The following is a 15,362-nucleotide window of genomic DNA, read 5'->3' on the forward strand; positions in this document are numbered from 1 at the left end:
AGAGCAGATGATCACTGTGGTCCCTTCTGGCCTGGGGAGTTACCTGGTGCAAGTCACCGGGAGACCTTCCTCAAACACCTGCCTCTTCCCCGGGGTGGGGCCAATGGCTTCCCTGTCCCACCCCTTGTTGTGATTGGAGCAGGAGTCTAACCTGGGCCCCCAGCGGAAGGGCTCCTCCTCTCCTAGCAGCCCGAGCAGCATGCTCTCCGCCCCACAGGTAGGGCTTTGCTGGCACCGGAGTGACACCGAGGCACCCGCACACGGGAGGTTCCAGCCATTTATTTGTGTCCAGTGGGTTTGTCTGCACAAAGCTACGGTGGGGTGCGCTGTGAAGCCACACTGCGGGGCCTGGCGCGGCTGTCAGCTCTGCTTCTGGCCATGGCAGGCCGTGCTCAGGGCTCTGTCAGGGCAAACAAGGACAAACAGCTCAGGGGACAAGGGCGAGTTGGGAGGGGAGCCGGCGCTAATGCCAAGGGGACCAGTCCCCACCTGCAGCCTCCCCCGCCCCCTTATGCGGCTCGACCGCTGCATCTGAATGGCCCCTGGGCAGGCCCTGCAGCTCACAGGCCAGAACGTGCTGCCAGGGAAACCAGCTACAGCCAGACCCACTGGCCAGCTAGGGGAAGGGGCATCTTGCTCACTTCTGTACATGAGCCAGCCCACCCAGAGACCACGATGCTCACGGGGAGACTTCACCAACCACGCGGTGTCTGTGTCACGAGGGACTGAGACCCCACCCCAGCTCCGAGCGCCCAGCGGTGTCTGTGCCAATGGAGGCCAAGACCCCACCTCCGAGCGCCCAGCCAGTGCCCAGCGGTGTCTGTGCCAATGGGGGCCAAGACCCCACCTCCGAGCGCCCAGCCAGTGCCCAGCGGTGTCTGTGCCAATGGGGGCCAAGACGCCAGCTCCGAGCGCCCAGCCAGTGCCCAGCGGTGTCTGTGCCAATGGGGGCCAAGACGCCAGCTCCGAGTGCCCAGCGGTGTCTGTGCCAATGGGGGCCAAGACGCCAGCTCCGAGTGCCCAGCGGTGTCTGTGCCAATGGGGGCCAAGACGCCAGCTCCGAGCGCCCAGCCAGTGCCCAGCGGTGTCTGTGCCAATGGGGGCCAAGACCCCAGCTCCGAGCGCCCAGCCAGTGCCCAGCGGTGTCTGTGCCAATGGGGGCCAAGACCCCACTCCCGAGCACCCAGCCAGTGCCCAGCGGTGTCTGTGCCAATGGGGGCCAAGACGCCAGCTCCGAGCGCCCAGCCACTGTCTCCCAGGGGCTGCGGGGCCCAGGTGCCAAAGCCGCGGGGGCTGCGGGCCGGGCGTTACCTGCGGGGCGGCCCCTCACTCCTGCTTCTTGGGGTTGTTGACAGCCACGTAGTGGTAGAGCACCACGAGCAGGAAGAGCGACACGCCCAGCATGTTGGCGAAGATGGCGAGCTGCACGTCGGTGATCATCCTGCGGAGAGCGGGACGGGTCAGCGGGGGCAGGGAGGGACCCGGCTGGGAGGGGGGGTCCGGGGATGGGGGGGCGAGGGGTCCCGGGACGGAGGGGGGAGGGGCCGGGGTGTCCCGGGGATGGGGGGGCGGGGGGATCCGGGGCTGAGAGGGGAGGAGCCAGGGGGTCCCGGGGCTGATAGGGGTCCTGGGGATGGGGGGGAGGGGCCGGGAGTGTCCCGGGGATGGGGGGGGCGGGGGGGCCCGGGGATGGGGGGGAAGGGCCGGAGGGATCCCGCGGTAGGAGGGGGGGTCCCGGGGGGGAGGGGCCGGGGGTGTCCCGCAGTGAGAGGGGGGGTCCCGGGACGGAGGGGGGAGAGGCCGGGGATGGGGGGGAAGGGCCGGAGGGATCCCGCGGTGGGAGGGGGGGCCCCGGGGGGGAGGGGCCGGGGGGGTCCCGCGGTGAGAGGGGGGGCCCCGGGGATGGAGAGGGGAGGGGCCGGGGGGGTCCCGGGGGGTCCCCAGGGATGGGGGGGGGTCTTGGAGGGGGAAGAGGAGGGGATTCGGGGCTGAGAGGGGTCCCGCGGTGGGGGGGAGGGGCCGGGGATGGGGGGGCGAGGGGTCCCGGGACGGAGGGGGGAGGGGCCGGGGGTGTCCCGGGGATGGAGGGGGGAGGGGCCGGGGGGGTCCCTCGGTGAGAGGGGGGGCCCCGGGGATGGAGGGGGGAGGGGCCGGGGGGTCCCCAGGGATGGAGAGGGGAGGGGCCGGGGGGTCCCGGGACGGAGGGGGGAGGGGCCGGGGGGTCCCCAGGGATGGGGGGGTCTTGGAGGGGGAAGAGGGGGGGATTCGGGGCTGAGAAGGGTCCCGCGGTGGGGGGGAGGGGCCGGAGGGATCCCGCGGTGAGAGGGGGTGGTCCCGGGACGGAGGGGGGAGGGGCCGGGGGTGTCCCGGGGATGGGGGCCCGGGGTGGCCCCGCCCCACTCACGCGGAGGTAGCGGCTCTGAGGCTCCCCGGACACGTCTCGCCAGCGGCTGCCCGACTTCCGGCCGCGGCGCGGTGCATTGTGGGGCGGGGACGCTCTGTCCGCGGGAGGCTCCCGAGGCGCAGCGCCCCCTGGGGCGGGGGAGGGGCCTAGGCAGCGGCTCCCCCCGACCTGCCCCCCCGTGTCTGTCATTATGGGCGGGGCCAGAACCGAGCAAGTCCCGCGCCCGCCCCGCGAGCCGAGACCGTTTACATGGGAACCGGGACTGTCCGAGCGCCCCCTGTGCCGCCGGGGCGGGGGTGGGCGGGGCTCAGGGCCGGGGATGAGGGGTTTGGGGTGGGAGGGGCTCGGGGGGATGAGGGGTTTGGGGTGGGAGGGGCTTGGGGGGATGAGGGGTTGGGCTGCGAGGGGCTCAGGGCCGGGGATGAGGGGTTTGGGGTGGGAGGGGCTCGGGGGGATGAGGGGTTTGGGGTGGGAGGGGCTTGGGGGGATGAGGGGTTGGGGTGGGAGGGGCTCAGGGCCGGGGATGAGGGGTTTGGGGTGGGAGGGGCTTGGGGGGATGAGGGGTTGGGGTGGGAGGGGCTCAGGGCCGGGCATGAGGGGTTTGGGGTGGGAGGGGTTTGGGGGGATGAGGGGTGGGGGTGGGAGGGGCTCAGGGGGATGAGGGGTTTGGGGTGGGAGGGGCTCGGGGGGATGAGGGGTTTGGGGTGGGAGGGGCTCGGGGGGATGAGGGGTTTGGGGTGGGAGGGGTTTGGGGGGATGAGGGGTTTGGGGTGGGAGGGGCTCAGGGGGATGAGGGGTTGGGGTGGGAGGGGCTCAGGGCCGGGCATGAGGGGTTTGGGGTGGGAGGGGTTTGGGGGGATGAGGGGTTTGGGGTGGGAGGGGCTCGGGGGGATGAGGGGTTTGGGGTGGGAGGGGTTTGGGGGGATGAGGGGGTTGGGCTGCGAGGGGCTTTTGGATGTGCACAGAACACAGACAGGATTGGTTCCCATGTGGTTACAGAACTGCAGTAAAGTGGAACAATTTTCAGCTTGTGTGACTGGAGGATATCTGGATGCATATTATAAGACTGTCCTACATAAATGAGGAAAAGTTGAGGTGCCTTTATTATTCTTTTGTTCCACTCTTTCTTTCTATGGGGAATTTGCCAATGCAATATCACTGTCTTCCTTTTAAACAAACAAACAAACAAACAAACAAAAGGCAATGGCTGTTGAAAATAGCAATTCCAGTCCTAATAACCACTGGGAAGCATTTCTTGCTCAATTTTATCCTACTTTTTCTATAGCAAGTTACAGTGGATCAGTATATTTGATTTGGGAGAAATGAAGTAACAGCCGCCCAAACTGGGCTTGAGCACTCCTGAATGTTGAGGTGTTCAAATCTGGAAGGCAGGTGCTGGGAGGGGTTGGGGGGGACCTGTGGCTCCGCAGGGGAGCACGGCAGCATGTATGCAGCAGCGTGTCTGGCGCTGCGCGAAGCCAGACACGCTGGTCTGAGTGGCACGGTAAGGGGGCTGGGGGGTTGGAGAAGGGGTAGGAGGTTCCAGGGGGGCAGTCAAGGGACAGGGAGCAGGGGGGGTTGGATGGGGCGGAGGTTTGGGGGGGCAGTCGGGGGATAGGCATGGGAGTCCCAGGGGTTTGTCAGGGGACAGGTAGGGGGTGGGGTCCTAGGGGGGAAGTTGGGGGGGTCTCAGGAGGGGGCAGTTGGGGACAAGGATCAGTGGGGCTTAGATAGGGGGTGGGATCTCAGGAGGGGGCAATCAGGGGACAAGGATCAGTGGGGCTTAGATAGGGGGTGGGGCCCTGGGGGGCAGTTGGGGCAGGGGTCCCGGGAGGGGGTGATCAGGGGACAGGGAGCAGGGGGGGTTGGATGGGTTGGGGTTTCTGTGGGGGGCAGTCGGAGGGAGTGGATGGTGGCAGGGTGGGGCTACCCTCCCTCCCCGTGGAGTGTCCTATTTTTTGAGTGTTAAAATATGGTATCCCTACCCACAGCGCAGCTCTCCATTCATAGCAGGCTGCAGCGTGAGGTCTCAGCTTCCTCCCTCCCTCCCCCTCTTTCCTGTTGGTAGTGGCCAAGGGAATGCTGGGAAATGTAGTTCTTTCCCTGCTCCAGGGCTGGCTCTATAGGCAGGGAGCTAACCAAGGAACTACAGCTCCCAGGGCCCCCTGTTGGTTCTCAGCTCCCAGGCTGGATCCCTGCCGCCCCTGCAAATGGGCTGCCCCAAGCACGTGCTTGCTTTGCTGGTGCCTAGAGCCGCCCCTGACCATGAGGACCTGACTCTGTGACAGGCTATGTCCCCAGCTCAGGCACTGGCTTCGCAAGTTCAGTACAGTTGATATGCATGTGCCCAGCCTGCGTGTGCTCTAGGCATGCACACAAACGCTCATCATAGGCTCCCGCAGGTCTTTTCCCCTCCTCCCAATGACTTAGCCCACCCTCTAGAAAACCAGAGGGCAGCTGGGCTTTGCGCTGGGACCTGCAGGTCAACAAACCCTCGCTCTTGCTAATGGAGGTGGGAAGAGAAGCAAACTCCAGGGCTGAGGGCCCTTGGCTGGAACGCCTGGTCTGTCTCCAGCCCCTCCCAGTGCAGCTGTGGGTCAGGGTATTAACTCAGTGGGGATCACCACTGCAGTCCTGTTTCTTTGAGCCTTGTGCCCCAGCTCCTGGCACGGAGGCGATACGCACAGTGAGGAACCAGAGTGGTGCTGTGACAAGCGGTGTCCTGGGCTCTCATTTCAGGGAGTGCCCTGGCGTCCCAGTGTCATAGACTCATAGAATCTCAGGTTGGAAGGGACGTCAGGAGGTATCTATTCCAACCCCCTGCTCAAAGCAGGACCAATTCCCAACTAAATCATCCCAGCCAGGGCTTTGTCAAGCCTGACCTTAAAAACCTCCAAGGAAGGAGATTCCACCACCTCCCTAGGGAACCCATTCCAGTGCTTCACCACCCTCCTAGTGAAATAGTGTTTCCTAATATCCAACCTACACCTCCCCCACTGCAACTGGAGACCATTGCTCCTTGTTCTGTCATCAGGTACCACTGAGAACAGCTGAGCTCCATCCTCTTTGGACTCTCCAATTTGTCCACATCCTTTCTGTAATGGGAGGCCCAAAACTGGACACAGTACTCCAGATGTGGCCTCACCAGTGCCGAATAGAGGGGAATGATCACCTCCCTCCATCTGCTGGCAATGCCCCTACTAATGCAGCCCAATATGCCGTTAGCCTGCTTGGCAACAAGGGCACACTGTCGACTCATATCCAGCTTCTCGTCCACTGTAACCCCTAGGTCCTTTTCTGCAGAACTGCTGCTTAGCCAGTCGGTCCCTAGTCTGTAGCAGTGCATGGGATTCTTCCGTCCTAAGTGCAGGACTCTGCACTTGTCCTTGTTGAACCTCATCAGGTTTCTTTTGGCCCAATCCTCTAATTTGTCTAGGTCACTCTGGACCCTATCCCTACCTTCCAGCGTATCTACCTCTCCCCCCAGCTTAGTGTCATCCCCGAACTTGCTGAGGGTGCAATCCATCCCATCGTCCAGATCATTAATGAAGATGTTGAACAAAACCGTCCCCAGGACCGACCCTTGGGGCACTCCGCTTGATACCGGCTGCCAACTAGACATGGAGCCGTTGATCACTACCCATTGAGCCCGACGATCTAGCTCAGTGGTTCTCAAACTAGGGCTGCTGCAGGAAGCAGCGGCCAGTACGTCCCTCGGCCCGCGCCGCTTCCTGCCGCTCCCATTGGCCCGGAGCGGCGAACCGCGGCCACTGGGAGCTGTGATTGGCCGAACCTGCGGACACGGCAGGTAAACAAACCAGCCCGGCCCGCCAGGGGCTTTCCCTGAACAAGCGGCGGGCCTAGTTTGAGAACCACTGATCTAGCCAGCTTTCTATCCACCTTATAGTCCATTCATCCAGCCCATACTTCTTTAACTTGCCGGCAAGAATACTGTGGGAGACCGTATCAAAAGCTTTGCTAAAGTCAAGATATATCACGTCCACCGCTTTCCCCTCATCCACAGAGTCAGTTATCTCCTCATAGAAGGCAATTAGGTTAGTCAGGCATGACTTGCCCTTGGTGAATCCATGTTGACTGTTCCCGGTCACCTTCCTCTCCTCCAAGTGCTTCACAATGGATTCCCTGAGGCCCTGCTCCACTCTGCCGCTGAGTGCAATGCAGCCAGTCTGCCGAGGCCAAGCACACGAGCCTCAGCCCCCAGCCAAGCGTTGCAGTGCTCTGTCGCAGGGAGAGCAGGCGCTTGCCCATGCTCCCATCCTGGGACCTCGTTCTTACACGGCTTTGGGACGTACCCTAAAGGAGTGATCGTCCCTTCAGCAGGGCCCACCCCAGCTTTCAGGCACCTCAGCAAACCTGCCGCTGCCAGCCCTGGCGATTGCGCGTCCCCACGACTCTGAGCGCTTTGACGGGGGCAAGATGCCGCCGGCCACGCACCTCACCACGCCAGTACGGGGGGCGTCTACTCTGGGCCTTTTCACTTCCGGCGGGACGGACTTGAATGTGATTAGCGCATCCATGGGGCGCGTCCCCCCCACATGGGGACGTCCTGCTTCCCTGCTTGCACTGTACGGGGCAAAGGCCGGGATTCCCCAGGCCGCACAGCTCAGCGAGAGAGTGGGGCTGATTGCTGGGCGCCAGTCCTGGCGCTATGGGACGCAGGCAGTGATGGCGTCTCCCTGCCCCGTCACTGGGGTACCGCAGTGGGCACTCCCACAGCAGAGCCACGGAGCCGTAGGGCGGTACTGTGGGCGCTCCACACAGCGCCAGCCAGGGGGGTCTGTCGCTGCAGGTCCCCCAGCCCGCTGAGCGGTGCGAGCCCGGGCGCCGGGAGCATTCATCCGTCAGCCCAGCGGCAGCAGGGCTGGGGGCGGCAGAGCTGCGGTAGTGCGATGGCTGAGTGCAGGCTCGTGTATGTCACTAACACAACTCTGACCCGAGTCTCACAGTGCCTGGGACACGCGGCAGGTGAGGAAACAGGCCCACAGAGAGGGACATGACATGGGCTTAGACCCCAAGAACTCTGGGGCCTGCTGTCAGCTGGCGCCTCTCGCAGGGGAAGGGCCATGGCTGTGTGGCCAGCTTAGGGCTGATTGTTTTCTAGAGGGAGGCGTGAAAAGCCCTTTGGCCCTGCAGGGCAGCCCGGGAGTCTTGCCAAAGTCTAAAAACCAGCACTGACTTCCCCACCTCCCCTAGAGTTGCCAACTGTCTAATCACACAAACCTAAAACCTTTGCCATGTCCCATCCCTGAGTCCCCACTCCGCTCACTCCATCCCCCGCCCGTCACTTGCTCTCCCCCACCCTCACTCACTTTCACCCGGCTGGGGCAGGGGGTTGGGATGCGGGCTCTGGGCTGGGGCCAAGGCGTTTGGAGTGCGGGAGGGAGCTCCAGGCTGAGCTTGGGGTGGGAGAGTGGGGTGCAGGAGGGGGCTCCAGGCTGTGGCAGGGGATTGGGGAGTGAGGAGTGCAGGCTCTGGGCGGGAGTTTGGGCACAGGAGGGGGCTCCAGGATGCGGCAGGGTGTTGGGGTACGGGAGGGGGTGAGGAGTGCGGGCTCTGGCCTGGAGGCAGTTACCTCCGGCGGCTCCTGGTCGGCAGCACAGCGGAGCTAAGGCAGGCTCCCTGCCTGCCCTGGCCTGCGCTGCTTCCAAGCGGCCGGCACGTCCCTGTGGCCCCTGGGGGGGGCAGGGATCTCCATTTGCTGCCTGCGCCCCCGAGCACCGACTCCACAATTCCCATTGGCTGGGAACTGCGGTCAATGGGAGCTACGGGGGCGGAGCCTGTCTTAGCCCCGCTGCACCGCCGTCCGGGAGCCGCCCGAGGTAAGCAAGGCCAGGAGGCTCTGCGCGCTGCTCCTGGAAGTGGCTGGTACGTCCCCACAGCCTCGGGGGGAGGGCAGGGGGCTCCGTGTGCTCTGCCCCCGCAGCTCCCATTGGCCACAGGTCTCAGCCAATGGGAGCTGCAAAGTAGGCACTTGGGGCAGCGCGCAGAGACCCCCATTTCCCTTCCTCCCCCTCCCCCCCCCCCCCCACCGGGCTGCAGGGACGTGCTGGCTGCTTCCGGGAGTGGCACGGGGCCAGGGCCCCACTGTGCCACTGGCGTTTTAGCGCCTAAAATCTCCCGGTTTGGCTTCAGTCGCCTCCGAGAGATAGAGCCCGATTCCGGGAGACTCCCGGCAACCCCAGAAGAGTTGGCAACCCCTATCCTCCCCATCCGTGTGGCTGCTAGACAGGCCAGGGCTCCTGGGGAGGAGGGTCTGTCTGGCCGTGGCTGCTGGAGCTGGGACCCGGATATTCTACTGGGCTCCGTATCATCCCTTAGGCCCCGGGCACTCAGCTGCTTACCCTGCATGATGGCCCGCAGGGGAGAAGGGACCCCAGCCCAATGCCTTCGGCAGTACCTGTCCTGCACCACCAAATACCCGCCCTTCCCTAGCCAGGGGAGGGGGCCCCTGCCCCCCTCCAGTTGAAGCAGTCAGGCAGCAGAATGCCCATTTCGTATCCCCATGCGTGGGGCACTTCCTCGCCCGCCGGTGGAGGTCAGGCTGGGACAGCCCCTGGTTGGTCTGGAGCCCTGCTCTGGGCTCTCCTTCGCTGCCTCCTTCCCTACGCCCGACACTGGCCGGGAACAGTCTTCCTCTTGGTGGAAGGCTCCCAGACGCCATGGTGATGGGCACCCTTGTAAAGCCTCACTCAATTCCTGGGGGTGTTACACGCGCCGTGCCCTGGCCTGTCCGTGCAGCGCACATCGCCATGGGGCCTGACCTCTTCCCCCCGAGGGGCCCAGCTCCACCTCTCCCCCAGCCCGGGTCTGTGCTGCAGGATTTCTCTGCCACGGGATCTGGGTTTGTTTCTATGGCTGTGTCTGTTACCATGGAAACAGCTGGGCGCGGGAGGGGATTGGTTGTTGGCAGACTGTCAGTGGGTGGTTGTAGGGCTGCAATCCTGGACCCGTGAAGCTGGTGGGACTTGAGGCGTCCCCCCAGGGGTGGGCGTGAGACGGAGAGAGAGGCCGTTCACGGCGTGGATGGCTCAAGACTCAGGCGCTGCCTTATGCCTGAGCTGCCCTCGGGCAGTGCCCAGGCGGGGCCCTGCCACCTCGTCGGTGCAGGGCACCTGGTTCTGCCCGTGCACCGTGGGGGCTGCGCTGGCATGTGAGCGCCCAGCACAGAGGGGCTGGGGCGGGGAGGGAGATGGCAGGCGATGGTGACCCTGGACTGCTCCAGCCCGTGGGGGACAGGGGTTCAGGAATGTGAGGCCTTTGTGACCAAGCCTGGAGGTGACACTCCCCCTCTCCCCCGGCCTCTGTTCTCTGCTCAGCCAGCAGCCCCGAGGCCAGGCCCAGACGCCAGGCTCCTGGGCGGCATCTCACTAAAAGGTCCAGCAGCATGGGAGGCACCCGACTCGAGCCAGGCCCCTGGGGAGAGACTTTACCCAATAGACACTAGAGCCAGCCTGCCCCCCCCCCAGCTTTGCAGGGGTCTGCTGCAGCGTAACCCTGGGGCAGAATTTGCTGCCCTTCCACTTGGAGGATCAACCCAGGGAAGGGAGACAGCACAGCCTTAGCCAGCCCGTCCCCAGTGAGCAGCTCAAACGGGAACCTGTGACCCCAAGAGCACCCCACAGCCAGAGGGCAAGGGCCTCCCAGTGTCTAGCAGTGAGCCTCAGCTGGCCTGACCCTCTCAGTGCACCCAATGCACCGCTGGCATAGCCTGTATCTAAAAGGTGTTGTGAAGGTTACATACACATTACCCATATGTGTTAGTGTGGGGTGTATGTGCGGGTGATGCTGGTCAGTAGAGTTAGGGCAGGGTGTAGGTATGGGTAATGCTGAGCAGTAGGGTTAGCACAGGGTGTTTGTGCAAGTGACACTGGTCAGGCGAGTTATCATGGGGTGTAGGTACGGGTGACGCTGGTCAGTAGCATTAGAACGGGGTGTATGTGTGAGTGACGCTGGTCAAGTGAGTTATGGGGTGTAGGTACGGGTGACGCTGGTCAGTAGTGTTAGCGTGGGATGTCGGTACGGGTGACGCTGGTCAGGAGAGTTAGTGTGGGTGTAGGTACAGGTGACGCTGGTCAGGAGAGTTAGCGTGGGGTGTAGGTACGGGTGACGCTGGTCAGTAGTGTTAGCATGCGTGTAGATACGGGTGACTTTGGTCAGTAGTGTTAGCACGGGGTGTATGTGTGAGTGACGCTGGTTAAGCAAGTTATCATGGGGTGTAGGTACAGGTGACGCTGGTCAGGAGAGTTAGCGTGGTTGTAGGTACGGGTGACGCTGGTTAGGAGAGTTAGCGTGGAGTGTAGGTACGGGTGACACTGGTCAGTAGTGTTAGCGTGGGGTGTAGGTACGGGTGATGCTGGTCAGTAGTGTTAACGTGGGGTGTAGGTACAGGTGACGCTGGTCAGGAGTTAGCGTGGCGTGTAGGTACGGGTGACGCTGGTCAGGGGAGTTAGCGTGGGGTATAGGCACAGGTGATGCTGGTCAGTAGTGTTAGCGTGGGGTGTAGGTACGGGTGACGCTGGTCAGGGGAGTAGCGTGGGGTGTAGGTACAGGTGATGCTGGTCAGTAGTGTTAGTGTGGGGTGTAGGTATGGGTGATGCTGGTCAGGCGAGTTAGCGTGGGGTGTAGGTATGGGTGCCGCTGGTCAGTAGTGTTAGCATGGGGTGTAGGTACAGGTGACGCTGGTCAGGGGAGTAGCGTGGGGTGTAGGTACGGGTGACGCTGGTCAGGAGTTAGCGTGGGGTGTAGGTACAGGTGACGCTGGTCAGGAGTTAGCGTGGCATGTAGGTACGGGTGACGCTGGTCAGGGGAGTTAGCGTGGGGTATAGGCACAGGTGATGCTGGTCAGTAGTGTTAGCGTGGGGTGTAGGTACGGGTGACGCTGGTCAGGGGAGTAGCGTGGGGTGTAGGTACAGGTGATGCTGGTCAGTAGTGTTAGTGTGGGGTGTAGGTATGGGTGATGCTGGTCAGGCGAGTTAGCATGGGGTGTACGTATGGGTGATACTGGTCAGTAGTGTTAGCGTGGGGTGTAGGTACGGGTGACGCTGGTCAGTAGTGTTAGCGTGGGGTGTAGGTACGGGTGATGCTGGTCAGGAGTTAGCGTGGGGTGTAGGTACGGGTGACGCTGGTCAGGAGTTAGCGTGGCGTGTAGGTACGGGTGACGCTGGTCAGGGGAGTTAGCGTGGGGTATAGGCACAGGTGATGCTGGTCAGTAGTGTTAGCGTGGGGTGTAGGTACGGGTGACGCTGGTCAGGGGAGTAGCGTGGGGTGTAGGTACAGGTGATGCTGGTCAGTAGTGTTAGTGTGGGGTGTAGGTATGGGTGATGCTGGTCAGGCGAGTTAGCATGGGGTGTACGTATGGGTGATACTGGTCAGTAGTGTTAGCGTGGGGTGTAGGTACGGGTGACGCTGGTCAGTAGTGTTAGCGTGGGGTGTAGGTACGGGTGACGCTGGTCAGGAGTTAGTGTGGGGTGTAGGTACATGATCTAAGTAGAGTGATGAAGCCATTTTGGCCTCCGTCCCCTGGAGAGCTAGAGAAAGCCAGCTCCTGGCTGTGCCCGGGTCAGCCATGCTGGAAGAAAACTGGGGTGAGCAAACTACTTTGAAGCAACACTTCTAGTCTGTAAATTTGGTTCAAGCCTCACAGCATATTTGTACCTGTTTGTTTGTAACCATTGGTAGCAAAACCCCTTTGCTTTGGGGCACTTTGGGGGCTCGGTGTTTTATTACCCAGCCAGCCAGGTGCTGTGGATAGTCCCGTTAGTGGAGCAGCCAATGCCCCGAGGCTTTGACGGGAGAGGGGCTGGGTACGGCAGAGGAAATGCTTGGGGCACTGGGGGCTGGTGGGTCACGCTGTGTGGAAGCCAAGGTGAGGGTGTCAGAGTTCGGAGCCAAGCTGCACCGCGCGGAGTCAGCCAGGGTCACAGGACAGGCACTGACACTGCCCCATCCTGCCCTGGGGACCCCCCTGCGAGACAGACCAGTGTGTGCTCGGCAGAGGCTGAGGCTGGCCAGGAGCAGGGCAGGCCAGGGACAGCTGTGCTCTGTTGCCAACCCCCAAGGTTCAAAAAAAGAGTAAATTTAAAACTCTCTGACTTTCAAGCCAATCACAGTTGGGCTTGTCAGTTGATTTCCTGCTGATCCCATTTTCCAGCTGTTCCCTGCAGCCAGACGGGCTAGAAATGCACTTTTCCTTTGACTGCCAGCGGCGAGTCTGATAATCCCGGGACTCCAGGAGCTGGGGCTGTCAGAGAAACCCTGAGAGCCAGCAGCACTGAACGGGAGCTAGGGGGCGTCCTGGCCATACAGGTTAGTAAGGCGCTAACACAGCCCCATTGCAAACAGACTCACAGCCCCTGCTGGGGCACTGGTGCCAGCGGGACAAGAAGTGCAGGGCCCCAGCCAGTCTGTTACTCCTCTGCCAGCAGCGACCGGAGGGCTGTGGACGCCCAGGCAGCAGGCACTGGTCCCCTGGCGCCGCGCTAGGAGAGTGCGAAAGGAAACTGGCTCAGTAACAGGAGCGATTCACTGGCACAGCCGCACACGAGCGCTTACCTCTGCGGACGGTGCCACCCGCTAGCCCGGCTGGTGCCCATGGGCAAGGCTGATGCTGTGTAGCCGGGCACCGGAGCCCGCCCAGGGGAAGGGAGTCGGGTGTTGCGTCGGCAGTGACAGCGACAAACACCCTGCGTAGACAGGCTGGCAAGACAGAGTGAGGGGAGACGAGGGTTTGCGACCCAGGGACCACTTGATGCCAACTGGCCATAAGGGTGACCGGGATCCCGCGGGTGGGGATTTACATTCGAACTCACCACGGTGTGGCATGGGAGGTCTCCGCTGAAAGCCGGGGTCCTGCCGGGCTCAGGCATGGCGCGGGGGACAGGAGTTACGGAGCAGTACAACAGCTCTCGCATGGTCCCCCCAGCCGGGCGGGGAGACCCGTTTTGTGCTCGATGTGTGTGGGAGGAGTTGGGAGCTTGGCAATGGAGGCCCAGTTAATACTGGTGGCGAAGAGCTGGCGGAGGTCTCGGGAGGAAGCTAACGGGAATGGGGCGGGGCTAGCTTGAGGTGAACAGCAAAGGTGTCTTCTGGTATGTTTGGGGTGCAGGAGGAACCCGGGCACCCTTCAGTCCATAAGCACAAGCTGCCAGCGGCTCCCTCTTGTGAGACGGGACCTCACCCAAAGTGGCTGCAATCAGAGGGACAGCCTGTGGGGTACGCCAGTCCGGGGGTACGGTAGCCTTAGGGGATACTCCAGCCTGTGGGGAACACTGACCCGTGGGGTACTCCGGCCCGTGGGATACTCTGGCCCGCGGGGTATGCTGGCCTGTGGGGTACGCTGGCCCATGGGGTACTCCGGCCCGCGGGGTATGCTGGCCCGTGGGATACTCTGGCCCGCGGGGTACGCTGGCCTGTGGGGTACTCCGGCCCGTGGGGTACGCTGGCCTGTGGGGTACTCTGGCCCGTGGGGTACACTGGCCCGTGGGGTACTCTGGCCCATGGGGTACTCCAGCCTGCAGGAGAGCGGGGATGTCCAGCCCTAGGACGCGTTATCGTTTATTTGCCATGGACCCGTTTGGCCCCATCTCACCCATTGGTTTCGCTGTTCTTGCGGGTCTCTAATGGACCTGGTGCTGCGTGGCCACAGGCCCAGTGGGCTGAGGTAAAACTGGGCAAGGCGGCGCTGGGTTCTGGTGGGCACCCAGGGGCTGGATATCCCTTGGTCGGGACGTGGAGGCTGGCATAGGCCAGAGGACAGCGCTGGAGGGGCACCAGGCTGGTGGCGGTGGGGAGCTGATGCAGGCAGGGTAAGGGGGGCGCTCGGGAGGGTTAGGCTCCCAGCCCGCGGTGGGTGGAAAGGCGCCAGGTGAGGAGGGCAGTGGGGACATGCACCACCACAGGAATTACTGCACCGGCTGTAGTTAGGTGTTTAGCCTAGACAGCCTCAGCCCCGTTCTCAGGCCGTGTCCGCACTGTGGGTGCCAGAGGAACTGTAGCGCAGACACAGACTGCACCAACGGCGGGGGGTCCGGCGCTGTCATTCCGCCCCCTCGAGCGGCGGCAGAACACGTCTGCTGACGGAGCTGGATCCACACACCAGGGGTCCGGGCGGGTTAGCTCGGGGGGAGGGGGATTCTCACACTGTAGCTCCGTCTGACCAGGCCGCAGCCGGTTCTTGGGCTGAGCGGGTACGTTGTAGGGGGAGCTCCTGGAGGAAGCTGAGCGATGGGGGGTGCAGTGTGGGTCTCTGGGGCTTTCCTGTACGGGCCCCGCATGGCTGGCTCTAGCCTGAGCGAGGGTCCAGCAAAGAGGTGCCAAGGGAGGGAAGAAGGGTGCTGGGGAGGTGCGCCAATGGGAATCGCCTGCTTCTGCCCTGGAATCCTGAGTTTTGGCCATGATGCCACGCTCTGTGCAGTGATGGCGGGGCCCTGCCCCCACCTCAGGGCATTAGGTGCCCATCCCTCTGCAGCTCCAAAGGGCCCAGCCCTCCTGAGACGCCCACCCACTTTGGAGCTGGGCCCCGGCAGAACCCCGTGCTCCATCCCCCGGCCTGGGGGAGCCCGGGCAGCCGAGCCAGAGATGCCCCCGGACACTCGTTTACCACACCAGTTTATTTGAAATCCAACGTAACACAGATGCAGGTTTGCACAGCAGGCGACCGGGCAGACAGGCAATACGAACAGGGAGACGGGCAAGGCAGCAGCGGTTGTGTGGCATTCTCATCAAAACGGCAGGACTCCCCGGCGGTGGTGCTGGAACCCACGGGGGGTGGGCACTGAACCTCCAGGCCCGGGGCCCGCACCCCCAGCAGCAGGCCAAGTGCCCTGCGCTGCAGTCAGGGAGGGGCTCTTGGTGGGTGACCAGAAGGGGAAAAAGAACATTCCCAGATCTCAGTGTGGAGCCTGGGGGCTCCCGCTCCCCCCAGGGCATCCCTGCTCTG

At 63.1% G+C, this 15,362-nt stretch overlaps 1 protein-coding gene across 1 annotated transcript; it reads right to left on the bottom strand.

Annotated features, from left to right (window-relative positions):
• Positions 1-262: 262 nt before the first annotated feature.
• On the bottom strand, positions 263-2,489 carry OST4 (oligosaccharyltransferase complex subunit 4, non-catalytic). The gene is made up of 3 exons (XM_065401847.1): positions 2,405-2,489; positions 1,312-1,441; positions 263-400 (listed from the first exon to the last, which is right to left on the bottom strand). The coding sequence occupies exons 1-2, from the start codon at positions 2,479-2,481 to the stop codon at positions 1,327-1,329; spliced, it is 192 nt and encodes a 63-aa protein (XP_065257919.1). The 5' UTR covers positions 2,482-2,489; the 3' UTR covers positions 263-400; positions 1,312-1,326.
• Positions 2,490-15,362: the final 12,873 nt, after the last annotated feature.

The sequence above is a fragment of the Emys orbicularis genome, chromosome 3, assembly GCF_028017835.1.
Source record: "Emys orbicularis isolate rEmyOrb1 chromosome 3, rEmyOrb1.hap1, whole genome shotgun sequence".
Classification (NCBI taxonomy): Eukaryota; Metazoa; Chordata; order Testudines; family Emydidae; genus Emys; species Emys orbicularis.